This window comes from Camellia sinensis, chromosome 13 (genome assembly GCF_055761805.1).
Source record: "Camellia sinensis isolate YWXY chromosome 13, ASM5576180v1, whole genome shotgun sequence".
NCBI classification, from domain to species: domain Eukaryota; kingdom Viridiplantae; phylum Streptophyta; class Magnoliopsida; order Ericales; family Theaceae; genus Camellia; species Camellia sinensis.
Genome location: NC_138973.1, coordinates 104,916,866 through 104,942,703, shown reverse-complemented (window position 1 = coordinate 104,942,703; position 25,838 = coordinate 104,916,866). Strand labels below are relative to the sequence as shown.

At 36.1% G+C, this 25,838-nt stretch overlaps 1 protein-coding gene across 4 annotated transcripts in view; it reads right to left on the bottom strand.

The window, feature by feature from the left end:
* Nucleotides 1-25,408, bottom strand: part of LOC114279321 (Tesmin/TSO1-like CXC domain-containing protein) — a 53,191-nt gene extending 27,783 nt beyond the window's left edge. Inside the window, exons 1-9 of one of the 4 annotated variants that reach the window (XR_014349364.1) lie at nt 24,543-25,408; nt 23,161-23,268; nt 19,240-19,417; nt 15,098-15,451; nt 14,623-14,726; nt 14,453-14,547; nt 8,447-8,866; nt 3,095-3,762; nt 2,281-3,031 (exon numbers count right to left, since the gene is read on the bottom strand). Coding sequence is in view for 2 of the 4 variants with exons in the window: in XM_028221544.2 (XP_028077345.2) it covers nt 3,542-3,762; nt 8,447-8,866; nt 14,453-14,547; nt 14,623-14,726; nt 15,098-15,451; nt 19,240-19,417; nt 23,161-23,268; nt 24,543-24,817 (1,755 nt within the window). In the remaining 2 variants the exon portion in view is untranslated. Of the gene's footprint in view, nt 1-1,542; nt 3,763-8,446; nt 8,867-14,452; nt 14,548-14,622; nt 14,727-15,097; nt 15,452-19,239; nt 19,418-23,160; nt 23,269-24,542 lie in introns of those variants that run through there. The other 3 variants (XR_014349365.1, XM_028221544.2, XM_028221542.2) reach the window with 3 other exon arrangements.
* Nucleotides 25,409-25,838: the final 430 nt, after the last annotated feature.

Genomic DNA, 25,838 nt, shown 5'->3' with positions numbered 1-25,838 from the left:
TTTTTTATTTTATTTTTTTGTAATCATTTTCAACTGTTATCCCCACTCATCCACACCCCCCTTTCCTTTTCTTTATCTTATTTTATTTTTTCATTCAAAAAAAAAAAAAAAAAAAAAAAAAAACAAACAAACAAACAGAGGAAGAAGACGAACTGCACACCAACTTATTTTATTCATGTCGGGACTCACCCCGATCACCATTTTACACCAAAAAAAAAAAAAAAAAAAAACACAACAAAAACAAAACCAAACCAACACAAATCGGCACAGTGGGATTTTTCTTCTCTACTCTGCCGCCGGTCTCTTCTTCTTGCCTCCGTCTTGGGCGGCCCTTGCCGGTGTTGCCTCCGTGTTTCCCACTCCACTGGGCACGATCACTACTCCCTGCTCCTCCACTGCAGCATATGGCGGCCCTCCAAATCTGAACATCACGGTGGCCTTCCGCTTCAACTCCCTGTTTTCCGCCTTTAGCACACTTATCTCTGCTCGCGCATCCTTATACATGCGTTGGAGCAGAGCCAGCTGGGAGTTTAACTGCTGCACCTCATTTGCCCTACTCTGCAGCCGGTTCGACCAGTTTGTCACCGCAGTCATGGTTTCCACGCATGACTTCAGAGTATACTGATTGGCCTCAATATCAGTTTGCACCGCCATTTTTTGCTCCACCGACCGCATCGGAAAGTTCAACGTTGTAAACACAGAGGTGTTTGGTTGAGGTTCACTGGCCACCGCACCAGTTATTTCTCTTGTGGACTCGTTAAGGTCTGGAAAGAGAGTGAGCAGACCACGGGAAGATGAAGCCATTTTCTGGGCAACAGAGTGTTACAGAATATCTCTCGCAACAGAGTGTTACAGACTCTCTCAGGAATCTCTCTCAGAAAACGAAGAGTTTTTCAGAGTGTTACAGAATATCTCTCGCAACAGAGTGTCTCTCTCAGGAATCTCTCTCAGAAAACGAAGAGTTTTTCAGAGTTTTTCTAGCAGGTTTTTTTGTCTCTGCTTCCAAGCCTCAGCCTCAGTTTATAAAGACCCTGACGAAGAGGCAGACACGCGCATCATGCGCCTCTCGGTGCTCGCCGACAACTTGGGCGCGCCTTTTGATGGCACGCCTTTTGATGGCACGCCTTTTTATGAATTGGGCACACCTTTTGAGGGTGCGACTTTTTAAGGGTCCGACAAGACTCTGTAAACTGTCCCGACATTGATTCCGGTTAGCTCCTTCATGGGTCCGACAAGACTCTGTAAACTGTCCCGACATTGATTCCGGCTAGCTCCTTTAAGGGTCCGACAAGACTCTGTAAACTGTCCCGACATTGATTTCGGTTAGTTTCTACAAGGGTCCAGCAAGACTCCATAAACTGTCTTCTACAACGGTCCGACATGACCCCATAAACTGTCTTCTACAACGGTCCGACATGACCCCATAAACTGTCTTCTACATCGGTCTGACACCACCATACAGTATCCTCTACAACGTTATGACACCACCATCCAGTGTCTTCACCAATGGTCTGACACGACCATACCGTGTCTCCTATCCTCTTTTATTTTTATGTATTTTCTTATTTTGTTACTCTCTCCAAACTCAAGTTGGTTAGTTTCTATCCTCCTTGAGTTTGCGGGGGGCTGTTAGAATTTACCATCACCTACCACCACTACCACCTCACCTACTACCCAAATCCTCTTCTATATAATAGGAATCCTTGTAATATCAATATTACAACACAACAAGCATACATTAATCAATAATACAATTCTCTATTTCTTTTATACATCTATTTTAACAGTTTCTTTCCCTATCTTTTTTTTTTTCCCTTGCTTCTCTGTTTCCTTTTTTGCTTCATACATGGAATAATGCAAAAATGAGAATAGCAACAATTTGTATAAGCAAGCAAATGTCTTCTGTTTCTTTTTCTTCTTCTTCTTCTTCTTTTTTTTTTTTTCTTTTTTTTTTTTTTTTTTTTTGGCTTCTCTTCCATGCTTGCGTGTGTGTGTTTTTTTTTTCTTTTGCAATTATGTCATTATCTTTGTTTTGAGTCTATTAGAAAAAAAAATACAAATAATTAATTCATGACATCACACATTACATTATGAATCATTAGTATATGTTAATTTATCTATTTTTTACTAAGATTGTGCGCCTTGCTTCAATAAAGTGCGCACCTCGCCTTGCGCCTAGTCCCCAAGAGACCTTTAGGGCTTTGGTGCGCCTTGAGCCTTTAAAAACAATAGTTTAAGGGGCAAAGGCAATGTCAATACGAAGAAAAGTTAAAGAGACGCTTGCAAAAAGTATGAGGTTTTCATTAAGTCTTAGAACTGTTACAAAAGGAGAGGCATGTAGTCCGATTAAAAAAAATAAAGCAGTAAGATCATTAGTTTCTTCCTCGGCCACGGGATCCACATCGACAATTAGAATGGTGATACCCTTTTCTACAACAGTGCCGGGCAGCGAGGCACGTGCATTTTCAACTTGGGCAGTCGGCGTCTGAACTACGCTATCTCCTTAGGCCGACGACTGATGCGCTACGCTATCCGCCTTGGCAACTTCAATTAGTTTCTGTTGCACGGCGTTGGCATAGGTCTTCATACAAGGTGGAATTAAGTGAAAGGGAGGATTCTAGAAGATATCAGTATCTTCGGCTAGTCCAAGTTTTGCAGTCGCCACCTTCCAACCGCACTGAAAGATGTCTTTGGTCGCCTCCACTTAACAACCATAAGTATTCTCCTCGTCCTCAGAGCCTTTGTCTTCTACCGCTTCAATTTTAGTCTTCATCTCGGCTTTGTGCTGATCCCTGAGCTTTTTTAGCTCGACTAAATATCTTGTTTTCTTGGCCTCCACCGCCTTGGCCTTGTCTGCATCTACCTTGTGCAACTTCTCGGCCAGTTGATCTCTCTCAGTAATAATTTCCGCAAAAAAAGCCTTAAGAGTTGCCAATTTGGTCTTCTTATCTTCATTGTCAGCAATGGTTGCTCTGAGCCTTTTCCTTAACTCCAACACAAACTTATATGTGACTTGATTTTTCTGTGCGGCCTGAAATAAAAAATGAAATCAGATAGCCGAGCAAACAATTGAAGCTAGAATGAAGGGGCTTACCAAAACTATGGACTTGGTGGCTGACCTAATGGCCTTCAAGTTGGTCAGTTACTGATGCCTCTCCATGTCTGCCGGCAAACACAGAGCCTTGGCCAAGTTGAAATCGAGCTAGTTATCCTTGTCTGTGTAGCATTGACAGCACAACCTTTGTATTTCAAAGAGGGAGTCCACGCTAAGGGGAATGAGAAGGGTCATCAGCTACTCCAGTTTCAGCTTGCTCAGTGGCTTCCGGTTGCTCGGTTGGAAGGAGCTCAACTATATCCTCATCAACAAGGGTTTGTTTGGTTGTCACAACCCTAGACCTTTTTTTTGGCCGAGATGAAGTTGAGGGTGCCACTGTTGAGGCCAAGGCCAAGGCCAAAACCGTGTCAGCATTACGCGCGATTGTTTGGCCGTCACCTTGTGTGCCTTGCACGGAAGAGGAGCTCAGCCTAGTGATTACTGATTTTATAGCCCTTTGCTTGGCCAAACGACTTCTGGAAGATTGGGATCCGATTCTAGGGATAGTTCGCGCAGAAAATTGGATACTTCGTTTTTGCGCAGTGCGTTATATTGGTAGGTTGGCTCGTAGTCCAACAAGGCGTGGCGAAGACGACTTGGATGTCTCAATGCGGCTCTAATAACGTCCCGGTTAGCATAAGAATAGTTGGCCGCCAAATGATTGTAATCTGCAAACAAAGACAACTGTTAGCACAACAAAACACTTCATCAAAAAAAAAAAAAAGGCAACTGAGCTACTCTATTTACCAACACTTCCTTTATTTTTATTTATGTACCAACCCGGTATAAGTGCCTCGGTATCCTCATAGTTACCAAAGACCCACAAGAAGTCATTGTCGTTTAAGTCTTTGTCCGGCATCCCATCGATCAGTTTTGCTTGGCCCTTCCTTAAACCATCTTTATTTTTGGTAAGTGAGTATTGGTGAAAAATTTCGACCAACCCTAAATTTAAGCCTAATAGGCGGTTTAGCACGATTACACTGTTTATTATTTTGTAAGTGTTGGTAGAAACTTGTGTGGGTCACAACCTAGTCTGCCTAACAAATTCACATATCAGCGATTGGACCGGAAAGCGAAGTCCCCCCCTCTATTATCCACACTAAGGTGAAGGGGCAAGATTCATGTCGGCTCCAAGGTGTTATTCCTTCCTCGACCAGTTCAAAATGAACGTCATTTGGAATTTCGAATTCTTCACGAAAGTCAACAATGGCCCCTGGCGAGCTCACCCAGTAGCGGTATTTGCCCATGGAGCTCGATTTTATTTAGCGCCTAACTTATCGAAGATGTGTTTGCTCGCCTGCTTAGTCTTCGGGCGTCACTAGATGGCGATGTTAGGAGTGTGCCTGGTCGGTCCTAGTCCAGTCTGCAAGGTTAAAAAATGAAGTGTATTATATTCAAGCTTTAACACAGCGACAAAGGTGCACTGGGACCTCCTAACTTTGCTCGGACTTAAAACAACGTGGAATTCAACTCTGTCTTTAGGCTAGCCTTTCGCTTGGTCATTGATCTTAAGCCTAGTTTCTAGTTCGACAATTGAGCTTAGGCCAAGGTCCTAGGTTATAGCTTAGTTTGGAATAGGGGCAAGGGATCCTAACCCGGTCCCAAAGTAAAAAATTCGCTAAATTTCAAGGGCAGGCCCACTTCAGCTAGGTTTTAGAGCAAGGGCTTGCCCTCTAGCCCGATTATTGGATAGACCCAAATTTGAGGCTCAGAGACTGGTTTTTGCTCGGTGTTAAGGGATTTTAAGATGGGGGATTTAGTCAAAACCCACTCATAATAAAACTTTAATGCATTAAGGAAAAGTACAAAAAAAATTCCTTAAAAAGCCCAACACATACCATTATTATCAAAATATAAACTTTAAAATAATATAACTTTTGATGTAGATGTCAGTTTTTAATAAAATTAATATTTTTAAAATTCTCTCATCAAGATCTATCAAATAAGATCCATGTTGACTATGAAATTTAAAAAAATATATATTATTATCGTCAAAATTAATGTAAACAATAACAGTAACATACTACTCTGTTTGACAGTAACATGTTACTCTGGCAATATTGTCCAAAAAAAAAAAAGAAGATATTTTACTTTGTCCTTGCTCAATTATGTGTTTTCTCCTTAGTGAGTTTATAAAGCAAAATAAATTAGGTTGTCCTCTTCACCAAACAAGGGTTTAATGGAGGGGTTTTGGCTAAATTTCCCCTTTAGGATCAAAATTAGGGTTTTAGCACGGTCTTGCCCAGGCTTCTTGAAGTTCATATCAGAATCTAGGCAAAAGGCTCTCCGAGTTCGATTTTACACCTAAAATGAGTCTAAACACTCATTTGGTGTTGTCAAAGTTTTTAAAGACAAAAGCGTAACTCAAAACATTTTACCCCTCATGAGGCGAGGCGTAAGCCGTAAGACGTCGAGGCGTAAGCATTTTGAATTTCAAATTTTAATATTTAGTGAATAAATAAAATATTTTAAAACAGTAAAAATAAATAAATACAAAGGTGTAAATACTTTTTTCCTTAAGGTATTGAACATTTCAATGCAAAAAATGAAGTTTTCCTTCACTGATAGTGAAATTAATATCCTTAGTTTTAGTTGTTGAGCTTCTCACTTGAGAATTAATTGTGTTTTTTCTTGATTGTCATTTACTTAATTTTTCCTTTATAATATAGTTGCAAAGTGAGCATTTTTTTTTTTTTTTGGGTTTAAACTATCTGCTAGACTAAGTTTAACAAAAGCCGAAGGAAACCTCTTCATATGCATACTTCTCATATGCTTATGCGCAAAAGGCGAACAAGACGCACCTAAGGCGCATGTCTCAAACTGTTATGTGCTAGCCTTTGGGAGTAAAGCCTAAAAATCAAAGCCTTGATGCATTTTACCCGAGCCTTGAGGCAAGGAGAGCCTCAGTAAAGCCTTTTAAAACTTTGGGTGTTGTAAGGTCATAAGCAGTGGATAGGGGTTGAAAATCTCAATTTGTGATGGGGAAAGTGCATGAAAAACAAGAGGAAAATGAACAACACGAAGAACAACAGTGGAAATTAGAAAAAGATTCAAGATGCTTACCGTATGTGGTGAAGATCTAGATTCCAATCAGTTAGGTAGAAATGCTCCAATGGCGACGGCAATCTGCGAATGGCAAATGGAATTGGACGAAATGGTTGGAAAGAAGGAAATCAGGGTTCTAGTGCACTTGGTTTGACAGGGTACTCAAGCATGAACAATGAAGGGCTTGGTGTAGGTATCGCTTATATATATTGAGAGGTGAAAAGTTGCCATAATTCGAATTTTTGGAATTCATGCGAGACGGCTGGAGAGTTGCACAGAACCAACGAGGGGGCACCACGTGTCCCAGACGTGATATGTTGTCAGGTAATTCCGGTCATGCTAAAGCATATGGAATTAAGGGGCAATTGAGAGGAGAATTTGTGCTGAACAATGGGCCGGCATAAATCCAGCGCGGGCCCTCGTGCTCAACCGAACGACCGGACTATTGTGTAGGCCAAAGAATTGGACCAAGCTATCTTGTAAGTTTGTGCCATGTGTTGCGCTGTGCCCAAAGGTTGACTGAGCTATGAAAGAACAGCCGCGAACCGGCTTGAGCGAGGAGAGCCTTGAAGGGCTCGGTTGAGCTATGAAACAAGTTGGAGAGACCGACCTAGCTTAGCTCGGCATAAGAACGATCAGAGTTATTACAATTGAGGATAGGGAAAGTGAAATTGTGTTAGTAGTGATGGCTCAGTCAGAGCACTCCACATGGCCCAATGGAGTAAGGAGAGCAATTAAGTACACGTCAATACCGTTTGGTGGTTTAGCCAATGCTGTTTGGCAGTATTGACGCACACACATGTAAGGAAAAGAGAGGGTAGTACAACCACGCGTCCAGCAAAGGACAACAGAAGTAGTGCACGCACAACCATGGAAAGAAAGGCAACGGCCTAGATAAGGCGCACAACTTCACTCAAGAAAGGGTAAGCAAACTTACACTGTTCACTCTCTCTACTATCTATCTCTTAAGGGTGCTAACTTGACCGTCAGAGGGGTTTTTCAGTAAAACACCCGTTGGGTAACTCACCTTCATTGTGTTTCAGGAAGCAAGATGCCATTCGGAGCAATACGAAGTTTGGACTAGTGTTTTTAAAGGCTCAAGGCACACCAAGGAGCTGAAGGTCTCTTAGGCCTAGGTGCAAGGCGCAAGACGAGACGCGGGCTTTATTGGCGCAAGGCGAGACGCGGGCTTTATTGAAGCAAGGCGCACAATCTTAGTAAAAATAGATAAATTAACATAGACTAATGATTCATACTAGTACTAAGACAATTTTTAAAAATAATAATAATAATAATAAACAAAGTCATATAATTGCAACCAAAAAAAAAAAACGGAGACAAGCATGGAAGAGAAGCCAAAAATAACAGAGGAGGAGAAGAAGAAGAAAAAGAAGACTGTTGCTATTCTCATATTTGCATTATTCCATGTAATAGAGAAGAAGAAGAAGAAAAGGAAGAACAGAGAGCAAAGATGAAGAAGCAGGGAAAAAACAAACAGAGAGCAAGAAACTGAGTTGAAGAAGCAGGAAAAAGAAAAAAAATAGCGAGCAAAGAAGAAGAAGAAGAAGAGGAAAAGAGAGTCGAAGTCAAAGAAGCAAAAAAAAAAAAAAAATTTGAGCAACCAGTGAAGAGGACAAAGAAGAAAGAAAAAAAAATATATATATATATATATATAGCAACTCGAAGAAGGGGAAGGAGAAAAAAAATACCAAGCAACCAACGAAGGAAGACGAAGAAGAAGGGTGGGAAAAAAAAAAAAAGAGGTTGAATCGAATACCCAGCGACCAACGAAGAAGAAGAGGAGGAGAAGAAGATGAAGAAAAAGAACTTACCTCAATCAAAGTCGAAGTCGAGAGAGACAAGCCAAGAGGAAGAGACAACACAGATTTCTTCGATAGATTAGGGATTTGAGTCGACTAATTTGGGTTGAGTTGCATTGTATGAGTTGTAATCCTATGTGGTTGGAGCCTTTTGAACACAAATCAGAGCCGTTAGATCAGAATCATAAACACACAAAAAAAGCCCTCTTAGGCTTGCGCCTTGCGCCTTTCAACGCCTGGCCAAGTCGCGGCCAAGGCACGCAACTTATTAAACGCGCCTCGCCTTGGGTCCCTTCAGGCGCACTGCTTGCGCCTCGTTGTGGCTTGCACCTAGGCACGCCTTTCACAACACTAGCTTGGACGCAAGGAGTACGGACGTGCTTAATATTTCTTGCCCGTACAGATGGTATATAACTTTTTCATCTTCATTAGTTCAAAAATAATGTTCCAAAATTTAGAATTTAAAAGAGTGGAGGTAGATACTTACCTTTTATTTCTCCTACAGTGATAAGCCTGTTGAGACAATCTCGAAACTTTGTCAAAACTATCCTTTCTTGCTCTGCGTAAACTTCAGTCTTTCCTTGCCCATGAGGCAACTGTGAGGATGTGTTATAGCCATGGCCCATTAACCCCTTAGGGGAAGCAGCAGCCATGAACATTGTATCCTGTTCATCACACATCAATGCTAGGGTTCCAGGAGACATTGGCCTTCCTTTTGATACATCCACTCCATCTGAACTGGACTCATTGGGGCTAGTCTTCTCAGCTTGGTTTGCACTTGAGCAATCATCAGCTACTGCTTTTTCAACTTCAGATTCTTTCTGGCTTCGTAACCGGTCTGATGAAAATGAAGCAAGAGAACTTTCCATCCGATCTTCTGGCTGCCTCTCCATTGCATTTTTTTGGTCTGGAAGAATTATAATACAATATTAAAAGAAGCAATTGGGTTGAAGGATGCATTTTGTTGAATTCACTGAAAGGTAGCATTAATCAAAGATGGGGGAAAAAAAATTAGGCAGAAATTTCAACAGCTTTGTTTGTCCAACTACAGTTGATTTTATACTACTCAGGACCAGTTTCTCGCTAGGGATCTATGGCTGAAAAAAATGGTTTTTTGATGACTCAGGATACTGTAGTGACAAAGTTCGCCACATAATAATATTAGAATGTGCTTGTCAAGGTATTAATCAGATATATAAACCCCTCCCCTTCCCAAGTATTTACCAAGTATTTTTGTCTGCTTTTGTTTTGGTAAGGTTATGATTCATAAACCAAGAAAAAGGAGAAAACAAAGCAACATAGAGACAGGCCATATATATTTTTGTTAAAATAGAAGTATTTTTGTCTGTTTGTTAAATGTCCCTTACTTAAAATATTTTCATGTAACTTTTAATTTTAAATATTTTTCATGCAGATTCCATTTCATTCTATTGTTTCAGTTTCTGTTCAGATTATAAAACTATAGTTTTTGAAGCTCTGGTTTTATACAAGACTCGTGATGTGATGGATGATAAATTCATGTTCCAGAACTATGAATGTAATAATAAATACTATTTTTGACATTATTGTCGTTTCTGTTACAGCAAAAATGTAGGGCCTTTTTAGACGATTCACAGTCCACATATGATGATAAAAATTGTCTTATAACTTGAGCATGAGAGATAGGATTTTTTATAGGGGTATTATTTTATTATCGAATGGATGATGAGAGTTTAGGTGTGATCAAGGTTTTAAAAAGCAGCTATCACCACGGTTGTGATGGTTACCGCCACCTGTTATGGCCGCTATAGCGGTATAACAAAAATTCACAACCGTAATAGCCACTACCGTTACGTAAAGGCCGTGACAGCCGTTACATTGCCGCTACAACACCGTTCTAGCCATTACGGCTATTACGCTTCTATTTTTTTTAATTGTTTTTACAAATTTAGTATATGATGCTATTTTGTCTTTTTATTTTCTAATTATATAAAACTTAAGTAAAAATCTTATCTATATATATTTGGGTGAATTACACTAATTATATAGTTTGGGGCATATGTCACTCTGATCTCTGACTTTTCAATTGTGACACATTTGATCTTGAATTTTGAATCTTGTTCCAAATAAGGACAATTGAATATACCTTTGCTTAATTTCAAGGGCAAATATGAACTAATTTGACAGAAATAAATGTCAAAAAATATTTTTAAATTTTTAAAAATTATTTCTACCCACCAATGATAAAATTATGTAAAATTGATAAATCTTTTACACATTTATTTATTTATTTATTTTTATCAAATTAATTTTTATTATGTGTTTGGATGATGATCAAAAAAATTAGTTTCTATTTTCATTATGGGTGGTTGTTTTATTTTCATTAAATTAGTTTCTATTTTTTTCAAAAGTCAAATATGGCAACAATATTGATATCATTATTAAACAAATCAATTAAATCAAAAAATCCAAAACTAAAAACATTTGATATATTAAATATATCGATTACACATTAAAAGCCTAGCAACCACCCATTACAGGATCATCATCCAAACACATAATAAAAATTAATTTGTTAAAAAAATAAACAAATCTGTAAAAAAATTATCAATTTTACATAATTTTATCTTTGGTGGGTAGAAATAATTTTTAAAAACTCAAAAATATTTTTTTGACATTTATTTTTGTCAAATTAGTTTATATTTTATCAAATTGACAACTTTGCCCTTGAAATTGAGCAATGGTATCTTCCATTGTCCTTATTTGGAACAAGATTCAAACTTCAAGATCAAATGTGTCACAATTAAAAAGTCAGGAACCAAAGTGACACAAGCCCCAAACTATAGAGACTGTTAGTGTAATTCGCCCTATATATTTGAATGTCCGATTTTCAAGTTCTACGAGATTTCATTACTTTTTCACTTAATTATATTTGAATATTAACTTATAAGTTATTTCTATATCTCTTATATTAAATTTATTGAAGAAAATTTAGATTTCATGCTATGTACTTTTATATTACTATATTGGCATTTTGTATTTTGAACTTATGTTTATGAGACTATTATTTTTAATATTAAACATACTTCATTTTTTTTCTTAACAAATTGGAAGTTATCCATAAGTATAATTAGTAAAGCAAATAAAATTAAATAAATCCAACAATAAAAAAATTCTCCATAGCGACATAAAACTAATAGAAAAATTTTAAAACTAAACAAAAATAACAAAAATCATTTTGAATCTCACTAAATGTGATTCTAAAATAAATGCATGTGTATCGGCATATTTTCCTAAAATTGTGCAAAGAATTAAAAAATTCACAGTTTCGGTTGCCGCTACCATTATGCTATAGCGGTTACACCCCACAGCCGCATCAACCTTAAAACCTTGGGTGTGAATAATGGAAAGTTAAAGGTAAAAGGAAAGTAGTTCAGATCTGGATCTACGTTTTTAAATAATTAAACTCACAAAAATTTGTGGGGAAGAATAAAAAATATAGTATAGGCATCACCTAAAACCCATTGGCATCACTCATAGGCTTTGATGGCATTACACAATCTGAAAGAAATTTACAATCCTTGAAAGTCTCTGAAATATTACTCCTTTGAATTAGAAGTATTACGTGGCTTTGCATAAACATTAGATAACTACTACCAATAGGATTTAACTTCTTATTTAGAAATTATTTCTTTTGACTTCCACAATCTATCTAAACCTAAATAACACATAAATAAAATATGGGTAAATTACACTGACCTCGCTTGAGGTTTTGAGAAAATACACGAAGCTCCATAGTTTTGCAATAATTACACCAAGCTCCCTTTTAGTAAGGTCAACCGAAACTAATGCAGATGGTTTGAAGACACAATGATAAAGAAGAAAAAATATACATTTCAATGTAAAAGAGATGACAACAATATTTTTCCATCCACGTAACTAACAAATTATTGATGAAAATGGTTTTTTTTCTATGAATTAGAACCCTAAGGGAGTTCAATTTAATTATACCAAAACTGTGGAGCTTGCTATATTTTCTCTATACCTGAAGGGAAGGCTATGTAATTTACCCATAAAATAATTAAATAACTTGACCCCATATGATGACCCATGGGCTACCCCTACTATTCATGTCCAAAAAATCTAATTACCAAAATACTCCTAACCTATGAAACATACCACAATAATATGGATCACCCCTTGAGAGATGCCAACTTCCTATTTTTGCTGCTGAAATTTATTTTTTCTCTATCTTTTTTTTGAGTCGGACAAAGTCCAACTTGTTTATTTGTGGTTCCTATAGGAACCCCTTGAAACATTCCAGCTTCTAATTTTTGCTACTTCCTCAAATTTACTTTTTTTTCTTCCTCATCTTGTGGACCTAAAATTGGAAGTTGGCATATTTTCAAGGGAGACCTATAGGAACTACACAGTCATGTTTCTAGTCTTAGTATCATCTTATTTTATGGTTATTTAAGTAAGATTCTAAAATGGTCCATTTCCCATATGCTTTATAGTGTTTTGATGGTTATGAGTATTTTGGTAAATTCAGATTTTGTGGACATGGGTTGCAAGGGAGCTTTTATTTCCACACATGGTTTTCTCTCAATACACACATCTTTTTTGTTCGGAAATAAACTCCCGGACAAATTATTTGATTTGGTTGTATATTTGATTTGGAAGTTGAATTCTGAGCAAAAATATTTGGTTTAGAAATCAACTTTCGAACCAAGCATTCGAAAAATAAGTGTGTGAGAGATCTATGAAGCACGAATACTTCTAAAAGGAAGAAGTATCTGTATCGGATACCAATACTCCTTGGATACTCGCGGATACGTATTGGTCACTTCTTAATTAATTTTTCATTAATTTTGAAGTATTAGATACTCCAAGTCATGCATTACTACTTTTACGAAATTAAAATTGTAAAATTTCTTACAAAACATTATAATATAATATAATTGCGAGAATAAATACAAGAATACTTTTCTAATACTTTGTTTAGTTCTTTGATAAGAAGAACATAGTTAGTTAAAGTAATAGAATTTGTCAAATTGACGTATATCTTTATTGTATAATGCATGTCCCCTATAACTACATAGAAAGTAAGGATTGACAAGAGAATACAATAACAGTAAAATTAAATATCAATAAATAAATAAGGAAGTAAACTTGTATACAATATTTTTGGCTAGTGCAAAAGGAAAAAGCACATGGACAAATTGTGGATTGTTATGATATTGTAATATAAATATATTAGACTTGATATTGAAATGAAATATTTGAAAGACCTATTGAAAATTAAAAAGTAAAATAGTTACTGGCTTAAATTAATACTTAATTCTTAATGATTAATATTTTGCATTATAAAATTACAGTGTGGCTTCTCAACATTCTTGAGCTTATGTGCAACTCACTACTAATAATTTTAAAAAATATTCTTTTACAAACGTATCCAACCTGTACCCATATTCTATTTTTTTTAATTTTTGTTGTATCGCCGTATCCATATCGTTTAGTATCCGTGCTTCCTAGGTTGAGATAATGTGGTGTGTGGAAATAGAAGCTCCCAGGTTGTAAGGGATGCCCATGGAGTGCTATGTCTCTAGTTATGTAATTAAGTCTTTATTTATGGGACTTGTTTAGGAAGACAAATCCGATCCCGCCTTGAACACATGCCAACTTCTAATTTTAGCTGCTTCTTTAGATTTACTTTTCTTATGGACTGCATCACACTAATAAATGCTCCATTACTCATTAAAACTTGGAAGAATACAGATTGGATGAATAATTATTAACTAGTTAAAATAGAAGAGTTAGTGGCAAAGGGTACATTATAAATACACACAAGTATTAATATGGGCACTATGATGAACCCCTGAAGATTTAGGGTTGATGAGAAGGATTTTGTAGGGAAAGTGAAGAGAAGAAAAACTTTCAGCAGCAAAACCACAAGCAATGCACACTCAACCAACAACTCAAACACATTAGTGTTCTAATTCTGCCTTCACATGCACCACAATGTAAAAACTTAGTCAGAAAACAGAGCTGCAGACTATGTAAGGTTATAAAAACAACTAAGAGATGCCAATATGTTTGGATCAAAACTATCTAAAGACTGTTGCCATAGGCTGAATTATAAGTTTGGTACCACTGCCCAAAAAGGCATCCGTACATTGTGCTTAAAAGAGGAAAATTCATTTGTACACATTTGCTAAAGAGAACTAGCAGTGTTGTACAAAAAATGATCTAGAATTTAAATACAGGTTACATCAATTTTATTCTTGGCTTTGGCTCCATAGAAAATGACCACAAACAATCCTACCAGAGCAAGGAGAAAATCCTTGAAAAATTAGAAGTTGTATTCACAGAAAAATGGCATACGAATGTAAATGCAGCTCACTTGGTTCCCAAATGCACAAGCTTGTGTACAAAAAGAAAATATTGCTCAATCAGGTACCACAACTAACTCAAGATTATAATTTGAATTCCCTATATAAATGTACACACATACCTGCTAGAGTCTTAGCAGCTTCTGCTGAAAACACCACCAAAACTGAACAAAGCTCCTTCAAGTCCTGTGGTTGGATGATGTCTGCTAAGAGTGACCTTCAATCATTGTACACCAGTTAGTTCTGTAAACAAGTACTTGACTGAAATTTACATGAAGGCAAGAACATTTACCTATATGTAAATTTTGAAGGGCCCAATGTTGCACTGTTACTGGCACGCGTAGCCGGAATGGAAGACAAGAAAGGGGAGTGACCAGAAGCTTTTATGTGGTTTGCCTGTAAAACATAATAAAGATACAGTAAACTATCATGCATTCTGAAGGCTAAAAATCATAAAGTGCATTTAACACTGAGCCACAGAAATAAATGTCATGTAACAGCAAAACAAAGCAAATATAATATAAATATATATATATACACAAAGTAAAATACAAAAAAATTTCTTTGCCGAATAGATACATTTTTTCCCAGAAAATTGAACCAATTATTAATTACAGATCAGTGTACTTGTTTGTTTTATTAAATCATATAAACAACTAACTCAGAGGATAATGAAACCAGATTCAATAATAATTATCAGTTATTGACATTTCATCAACTAACCAGTCCAGCTAATCCTTAATGGTGGATGCAAATATCAAGTTTACCTGTGGATATTGTCCAAGCCTGTGAATGGACGGATCTTTGGCTGTTGACCCAAAAAAAAGCTCTTGACCTTTTCTTTTCTTGGATAGTGGAGGGGATCCATAGCCCGAGGAACCAATAGCACCAGTGATGGCAGCATTAGCTGCCTGCTGAATACATGCCATGTTGTTTGCATGGTCTCCATGGAAGAGAGCTTTCCTCTCTTCACTACCTTCAAAATTTTTGCAGTCCATGCATTTACAATTTTCAGAGCAGAGAATATTGGCCTGGAAGCACTCACAGTACTTTTTGAGGCACCCCGATTTCTTGCAATGGCATCCCTTGTTGTGCTTTGCCAACACCAAAACTTCCTCCTCCTACATATATTTTAAGCCAGTTCATATGCATATCAACATAGTCCAAGAAGTACACAAACACTATCTACATATCATGTATCAAAAAACAAAAAATTACATTTCTTTAAAAAACATTAAAAAAAAATAAAAAGAAAACTTGTTCTAATAGCTTATTTAAACTTTAGATTCTCCCATCCAGTATTTTTTTTCCTTCCCATAATAGTATTAATACTCTCAAAACCATGTACACACTCAAAAACAGCAAAAGATAGTAAACGCACCATCTTTAAAAATAATACTAAAACATAAACAAAATACAGGATATTTTATCTTCTTTCTCTAAGGTCATACTTAATTAGAAAATGTATCATTGTGTACTGTCATATTCATTATTTTGTAAGTTGGAGACTAGGATTACTCCACGTTTTGCATCAGTCAAAAAATTCAAGAATTTGTATGGGCTGGAACTACATGGAGAATCTATGAGACAAGCCTTTGAAATTTGGCGATCAATTTCTGAGCACAATTTAGGGTTGGTTTGGGGTGTACTAAAAAAGTGCACTTTTTGTCTTTTTACGAAAAGATGTGCAGAAAAGTAGAGAGGTGATGTGATGGAAAAAAGATAAAAAGATAAAAAGATGGATTATATAGTAGATGACAAACAAGGCCTTAATACTACTATCTCAACAGAGAACACCACTAAGGTGTCAATACAAACATTCCACGTTTCTTTCCCTAAAAACAATTGTACATTAGAACCATGCTAAACTCAAGAGGCAAACAAGTTAACTAATTATTTGGAGGTACAGATCAAAATGTTATTTACCCAAAAAGGATCAAAATGTTAAAAGATAACCCTGACATTGTGAAAATATAAAGGAGAGAGTGGATGAGAATGTGAAATTGTGCATGTCATAGTCTCTAATCCAAATAAAATTTGGATGCTCCCATTTACTTTAGACTTTTCAGTCATAAAGACCTTTTCATGTCCTAAGTTTCAACCATTACGAAATACCATAAAGGAAAAGCTTGGTGAACAAGATAAGCATGGTAAGAGACCCTCTCCCTAGATGAGGGTACCGATAAGACTACAATGATGTGTTTTTCTGACCTCATTATACAATTCATGAAAATTTAAATCACAATAGAGCAGAGGAACATCTTTACCAGTTCTAATTACCCAAAGCATTATTAATGAAATGCAATAATAACTTTTTCATCATTTAAAACTTTCAATTTTATTTTAATGCTTTAAGCCTATACACATACAAAAGCATAGAGATACATTGCTAAATTCAGAAAACAATGAAATTTCTTAATGCAGGATTGAGGGGGAGTGTCCATTGCAAAATGGATTTACTTAGGATGAGAGACGGCAAGGCCCAAACAAAAGCATCCTTGTCTAGATTGCTTCTCTCCCCTTAAAACACCCAAGCTCATTAATAGACCAAGTTAACAATTATCTTGCTTCTCCTCTCAATGTCCATGTCCTCTAGGAAGTGCTCAAGTATCTGCCTTAAACAGCTCATACATACCAACCCAAATCACTCAAAGCATCACCAACCAAAAAGCATGAGGATTATTTTACAATCTTTTGTAACTTACTAGTATTTGAATGTTTGCAATTTGTCCAGTTTATGAATTCATGAGTGTATGGATTATCAAGAATGCAACTTAAATCTGTGGTGAAGATTTCCAGGAAAATACAAGGGCCAACTTTGAACTTAGTTTGCAAGAATGAATTTCTTAATTTTCTTCAAATTGCCTTTTTCTATGATAATGCAGCACACTAGAGAAACTTTTGAAGTTCAATGAATGCCACGAGAACTTGAATCATTTTGGCACATGGAATGGGACAGAAGAATGGTACATTGCATAATAATGTGGTAAGGTAAGCATAGATGAATACAGAGTCAGATTGTGTTAAGTTAGGTATAGATGCATACAAGTGAATTTCCATTACAGAGTAAAAAACAAGGGAATCTTATATTATTTTAACACATGAGTTGCATAGTTACTTTTTACAAACTAGTTCATAATGTTGAACTTAATCACATAAACTGGTAAATCTTGTAAAAGTTGAGCTAGTTCTTGTTATGATTCTTTCTGCAAACCTCCTCCAAGAAAAAGCCTTATTATTATATTTCAACCTTTATGCTCTGAGAAGCAATGGGCACATATATGTGACGCGACATGGACATGTAAATTTTCAAAAAAATGCAAAACATGACACGCAGGGGATACATACAAAACATATAATTTTATATATTTATGATAGGTTATAAATTTGAATATTATATATTTATTCTATGTCAAATATTTATTCTCATTAAATTCATCAACCTTGGTGGGTATGCTACTCTGGTAAAAAAAAAAAAAATTTATAAAAATGGGACACTACGTGTTCGTGCTTCATAGTTTATCCTTCTTAGAAGAAAGAAAATCATTAAAAAAAAGGAAATAAAATTTGGAGTTGCTACATTTGGTGCTATGGGCAAGAGTCTACCATGTTTCCGAACTTTTTTTTTTCAAATTGCAAAATCAATTGGGTTATAGTGTTTTTGATTTCAACGATCTATGAGGCACAAGGATAGGAAAGGAATATCTTAAAACATTTATAATCTAACTAGACAAAGAAGGCAACAATAATTGCATATTTTACAGAAAGAGCATAAAAACTGTCATAGATATTCAAATAAATCGACATGCACTACATTATACTACTACGTGAACAAAATAGGGGGTATATACAAGAACAACAAAGCTTTAATGAAGCAGATATGGGACTGCAATATTGCACAAAAACTGGGGCGAATTTGTGAACATCTAGTACAAACATTTATACATGGCAATGCCTAAGTGCGAAACCTCAGTCCTTATCAGGGACACATTTGCTATAACAGATGCATCGCTAAACACTTCTCAAAGCAAAGCAAATGAAATTATTGCAAAAGAAAGTTGAATTTGTTTAGTTTACAAAGCTATGCATAGATGATGATTTAATTTTGCTCTTTAACACACAAAACAAATCAGTTATAATCACTGTTCCCGAAAATCCTAAGATGTGAAATCTCACTCGGCTTTTTATTAGAAAGATGAATAACAAACTGGCACTGTTGTATATGCTAACTCTGCCATGAAACAATAAAAAACTAAATCCTAGACACTAGAATATCAAGATATAAATATACATACATATATATATATATAAAGGCAACCCAGTTCATGATGTACCCCGTCTTAGAGAGATGAATAACAAACTGGCATTGTTGTATAAGCTAACTCTGCCATGAAACAATAAAAAACTAAATCCTAGACGCTAGAATAGCAAGATATAAATATACATACATATATATATAAAGGCAACCCACTTCATGATGTACCTCGTCTTAGAAAGATGAATAACAAACTGGCACTGTTGTATATGCTAACTCTGCCATGAAACAATAAAAAACTAAATCCTAGACGCTAGAGTAGCAAGATATAAATATACATACATATATATATAAAGGCAACCCACTTCATGATGTACCCCATCTTATCCCCATTTCTAGAGAGAGTGTTTTTGTGACTCGAACCTGCGCCACCAGGGACGCTAACAGCAAGCCTTACTGTTGGACCAGCAATATATGTTAAAAAACTAAAATAAAAAAAGAAGAGAACAAGAAGAAGAAGAAAAGAAGCTCCTTACAGATCACTAACACTGGCAACAATGACAAAACAGCTCAAATAACTAACATTTAATTTGTCCAAAATCAATGTTAAACACAAGATATGCATAAATGTGCAAGTTTTATCAGAATGCATACCTTAATTTCCCGATTTCCATGCGGACTGCTAGCAATTTTTGGCCTGAAGGCATTTGGATTACGCTCCAAGGTAGCTTCAACAGCTTCTCGCCTGGCAGCCTCATTTTCAACATTATTGTGACAATTTACACAGTTGCACCCATTGCAGTGTATCCCAGATGCAAAGCACTCACAATACCTAACCAAAATATTGCCAGATTTAACATCATGTGCATAGACTTCATAAAGATTAAAGAAAGACAGCTGAGCATACTGAGAATACCAAATTATCGAAATATCGTCAGTGACTACAAATTATAAAGCTTTGAACTTTACATAAGCCTAGAAGGTGAACCTTATATTTTTGAAATACTAAAGAACATACGTACTAGCAAGTTTGGCTCCTCTCCAATCCTATTAGAATTGGAGGATCCTCCAATCTACACCAACGGCCAAGATCTTTACATTAAACCCATCCCATCTTAGGGCCATGTGGTTATGCACACGTAATCATACCCAACTTTTATCATCTTCATTACAGGAGAAGGAAAATCCCTTATTCTCTGTGAAACTCTCTCTTGCTCCAACACCAATGCACCATACCTATACCGCCTCCTCTCCTACGACTCCACTGATCCACCTTCTTACTCCTATCCCTCGCCTTGCCTACCATTGCCAGCTCCAAATTCTCAACATTCTCTGCCTCTTGCGAGTCCTCAAACACCCCCAGCCCAATCTCTCTCTCTCTCTCTCTCTCTCTCTCTCTCTCTCTCTCTCTCTCTCTCTCTCTCTCTCTCTCTCTCTCTCTGTACAAATGACTTTGAGCAAGTTAGTTTTCCAAAATTGATTTCGCAACCACACAGATTGAGACTGATTAATGTGAGAGAAATTAATTACAATTTCAAAATCTTAATATACACACAAGTTATATATATATATATATATATTCCAGTGTATTCATTGATTTGCAACTATCAAACACAATGATGTCCAATTGTAAATGTAATTAACTAAAAACTATCTTAATTTGTATCATTTCCTTTTTTGATGGCAATAGTTTGATTCTTGAAGCTGTCAGCATTTTATGCTTACATTACTGTGATGGACATGGAAGAGTGTGGTTTTCTCAGGGACGTTCGCAGAGAGAGAGAGAGAGGGAAGAGAGGGAAAGATAGGAATGATTGGGGCTGGGGTAAAGTCTAGAGAGAGAGAGAGAAGAGGCAGTCACAAAATAAATAAATAAATTGTGGGCAAGAACAGAAATTGGATGAGAAGTAAAGAAACAAAGAATTGATTAATTAAAGCATTTTGGTCCGTTGGATGCAGTAGTTGTCATGTGTCATACAGTTAGAAAGCACTGGAAGATCCTCCAATTCTAATAGGATTGGAGAGGAGCCGAACTCGGTACTAGCAGTCTTGATTGCTAGGACTGGGAGCTAGGCACCTAAGCATTCAATGAGTGTACGCAGCATGTAGTTATTAATTGCCATATTAATAGCTTGCCACACATGGAAAAAAATTGTTTGTGCAAATGGAAGTATTGACTTTTGACAACAGTTTCTTGCTACATAAACAAGACACAAAAGAAAAAGGCGATAATTTGATCAAGCATAAAGAGATTAAAGTCTAGAAGAATTATGTCATATCCAACAAATATACATGCATGGCATAAATACAAGTGCATAAAAGTTTTTTGGTAAAAAGATTCATTTGTACATGCACATATGTAGATACATATATTTATAATATGGTGCAGCAAGTAAACAAAATGAAAACTAAGAACATCCCATACATGTCCCAATCCACTCTTTTTTGTGAAAGGTCAAGGTAAAGAGCAAGTTGGCTTCATTAACAAGGTAATGACTTTTTTTCTTTCATTTATTTATTTATTTGGTGATAACTCAAGGTAGAGATTATAACATTCCATCAAAAACATCATGAAGTAATTTTACTTATCAAAACAAATAAACATCGTAAGGTAAATTTCAAATCAACAGACAAGATCCATGTGGAGAGAGAGAGAGAGAGAGAGAGAGAGAGGGAGGGTAAAACTCTTCTCGTTGAATAGATGTAGTTAACAATTTTGTAGTGTGTGCCCTTGGGGCACAAATTAGAAGCTTAAAAGGAATTGTACATTCTGCATGAAAGTACGTGTAATAAATAATGTACAATCTTTTCAAGCCTTCTTAGCATATGCATTAAGGGCGCATGTTAACAATACCCTTAGTTAAAAAGCATGCTAAGCATCACATTATAACATGGGGTGGTCCCAAAAAAATTTGTAAAGGGAGCTAAAGTAAATGCACAATTAAAAATCTGAGTTTCCTTTTGGTGTGGTGTTAAAGTGGTTCGAAAAACATATTTAGGTCCTGTTTGGGGTGAATTTTTTCCGCTAAAATAGCCAAAAAGACAAAACACCCAATCACATTACTCTCTCTACTTTTTTACACATCTTTTTTGTAAAAAAGCCAACTAAAATAGCCTATTTTTCTTTTCTTTTTTTAAATCTTGATTGACATCTATAAATAAGAGGTCAAGTGATCAACCTCAATTGTGTTCACATTTAAAATATAACAAAAATTACATGTATGTCATTGTCAGGTATGCCACTAAAGTCACATGGAATCAATTATGTTACGTGATTTGAAAAATGTTGGGGTGGCCACCAAGGATGGACCTATAATTCTAATTGAGATCACTTTTGGGCTATATAACTGAGATCTTAGCATAAAAATTTGATTAGACCACCATTTCCAAATTTTTTTTATTCCCAAACCAAACCAAGCCTTAAGTCCCATCAAATGGGGTTCATTTTCATAAGGGATCCGAGCGGCTTTTTTACGTGTTGGCTATCGCTACCTAACACACAACCCTTCTCCTTAACCCGGGCTTGGGACCGGCGGAGTTGTTAACAACCCCGGCGGAGTTTCCAAATTTTTTTTTTATTGATATATATAAATAAGAGGTCTGCCTCAATTGTGCGCACATGTATGCAATTTAGTCACATGAAATCAATTCTATCATGTGATTGGCAAAAATGTTGGGGTGGCCAACATATATTTGGTTAGGCTTCGACCATCCACCCTTAGGTTGGTTTCTCAGCCCTGCCTAGCCTAGTCAAGAATTGGAAAGCCCAGCGCACACTTCTCCTTAAAACCCAGGGAATGTGAAGCCTTATAACCAGTACAACTGGGGCAACTCCAGAAGATGTGGGACACATTCCAACACACCCTCCTAGACCACAAGATACAGTAGATGGACAAATGGCACAACAATCACAGGCTCAACCAAGCTCTAATACCAAATTGAAAAACCCAACCCACACGTCTCCTTAAAACTCAGGTTTTTAAGGAGAGAGAATCTGGAGCCTTATAACCAGTACAAATGGGGCAACTCCAATAGATGTGGGACACATTCCAACACCAAGTAGCAGACCTTTCTCTTTCTTTGTTTTGTCAATAAATTGTTCACTAGAAAATCATGTCCTAACATAGAACAAAACATGCATAAACGCACATAAGAGGGCAAGAGAGAAGAGTGGTGGTGTCATACTTCAATCTCATGAGTATTATACTTTCAAAGTGTTAAAACTTTCTTCAGAGTATCTACCTTTTAGCTAAAATATTGCTTTGTTTATTGAAAGCTGACATACAAATAAGCAGCTTTGCATCTATGCCTAGAAACTTGTAAGTCCTCAATAATTACAAGGAAAAGATGATAATTGTATTATGACAGAACAATATCAGCAGCTCTAGATTAAGTAAACAACAGAATGGCCAGTGGCCAACATAGCCTAAATTTAATAGTAAGACAGCTATTCAAGACTAGAAATCCACATAAATATTTTTCACACAAATTCTAAAGAAAGACAACACAACACACTAGATTAATGATGAAATCTCTCTCCATGGAAAATGTGCACGTAAAGAGGTATGTACTTACAACTTTAAGCATTTCGAGTGTTTGCAGTTGCACTGTTTTTGCTTCTTTGGAGTACCGTCTTTTACTTCAACATTTGTTCTTGCCCGCGTTCTAGGAGATTCTGATTTTCTGATGAAAGAAAGACTATTTTCATTAGTAAAATTTATAAATTAAGCTTTTGCATCAAAGTTTGCAGACAAATTTAAATTCATTAATTCCATGCATTAGGAAAACAAGATAAAATTAGCATTCTGAACCATACAATATCACATGCACCAATATTATTATACAACACTAAAGAAGGAAAGAGAGAAAAAAGAAACAATTTAATTCTTCTGTCACGTTTTATTTGTGAGATGAAGATAAATTGAAAACCTCAATGCTTATGTGTATCAGTGTTAGAGAAGGAGAGATCAAAAACACTCCTAACTGGTGGTCAGGTGGTGTCCCTTCTTTTGGAAGTTGAGGTTTGCGAAGCAAGGTTGAATACAGCCAAATTCATTTAATAAGTGATTATTATACAATAAAAGCTATACGGGAAAAAAAATGGAACTTCATGTCTTGTTGTAATTTATGTTCTTTTTGCTATGTATTCCAGTTCCAGATCTGAAGTCCTTCTGAATTCCCCCACATGGCTGCGTGATCCTCCATCGTATCCCGTGCAACAGAATACATACGCACACACACACACACACATATATATATGAAGAAGAAAAAGAAGGAGGACGAGGAGGAAAGCTCAACCAGCGTAAAAATAAATATTTAATCCTGAGTAGGAAAGCTCACCTAGTGTCAAATTCAATATTTAATCCTTAGCAAAATACATGGCAAAAAGAATTTAAATTACACATGGAATTTGGAAGAAAAAATATCCTCAATGCTTACATCCATCAGAAAATCTCTAAGTTTGCTGTCAAAAAAATCATTTTCTGGACAGCAGAATTCACATTCCATAGTGATTTAACACCCTCCCCCAACCCCCAAGAAATTAATAAGGAAACCAACCTCAATTTCGCAATAACAAACTTCCAATTTTAAACACAAAAGGCATATAAATCAACTGAAATAAAAAGTTAATTGTGCATCCCCAACACATGAAAAAAAAAAAGAACGAGTGCATAAACTTTAAATTTGAGATTTTATTAAGCATCACATGACTGAAATATATACAAAAACAGACATTTCAAAACAAGGGCAATGGACAGTAATAATTGATCTCGCAAAGTTATAGCTAAATAACCAAATTTGAAAGAGAGAGAACCAGAACATCAAAACCCTTGGAAGATTTCACAAATTTGAAAATTCAAAATCAATATTCAGCTTCCAAGACCATTTTTTTTTTTAAAACAAACTCGCAACTTTGAGAATAAAAAGCATAGCAGAATCGATAATTGCAGACTTACACAGGGCGTATCGAAGGAAGAGGGGACTGAGATTGCGCAGGCATCAACAGTAGCTGTTGCTGCTGCGCCTGTGGCTGTGGTGGTGGCGGCTGCATCTGCTTAACCGTCCGCCGCAGCAGGGGCTGAGCCGCCGGCTGCTGAGGGTGCTCAGGCAACACCACGGCCGCCGATGCAGCTCCAAACCCCGTGAAATCCAGCTGCCTCGCGAGCTTCTTCACCGGCGTCTCCGATTGAGCCTTTTTTGGAGGGAAATCCCCTCGCTCACCTTTCTCCATCAACTTCAAATTCAAAATAAATCTCCAAAAAAACAATTCTTAATTAAATTCACTGATTTCTGTCCAATAATCGCAAAAATTCCACGAATCTCCTCAAATTCAAAGCCTTTCGAATCGAGTACCGCTCAAAACATAATTCAAAATCTCAAACTCTGTCATTCCAGAGCTAAGATTTATGTTGAAATCAGACTAATGTTGGTCGAGAACAGTCGCGGATTGAGCTGAATCAAAGAAAAATCGATCTGTACACTCATATACACATGTGAATACGTACGTATAGGCAGAGAGAGAGAGAGAAGAGATAGAGAGAGAATGTTTGCTGAGATGTAGAGAGAGAAATCGAAATGGAAGGAAGGGTACGAGAACAAGAAGAAGCAGAAGAAGAAGAAGGAGGCTTCTGTCGTTCCTCCCTCTCGAGCTTTTGAAATTCAATTTTGTAAATATTGGACGGTAAGATTCTGGTGGTAGTACTATCGTACAGTGCGTATTGAAAGTGAGAATCTAACGGCTGAAATTCATAGAGGGGTTGAAGGTAATTGATTGACCGTCCAATCCGAAGACCTTTGTTTCTTCAATGAAACTCGTGTCAGCGAAGGCATATACATATTTTGCCCTCGTTATATATTTGGCTTTTTTTTTTTTTTTTTTTGACGTTTCAAAAAAAAATTTCTTACTTTAATTTTTTACTTTTTAAATTTTTCTCAATATACTCTTAAAATTAATTTTTTTATTTAAAATTAAACAACTAATGTCACTCTAGTTGTCACATTATATAAAAACTTTATACTAAAATTTGATGTAAATATATAAACATTATATAATTTTTTTAAAAAATAGCAAATGTCATTTTTTATATTTATCTTGTCAGGAATAATGTAAATATATAATTTTTTTTAAAATCATTAAAAAAAGTTATAAAAGACAAAAAAATAAACAAACAAAAAGAAAATACTAAAAAACTTATATCCAAACAACACCTACAAACTTTGAAAAAAAGTTGGTTGAGATTTGCTAAAATAAC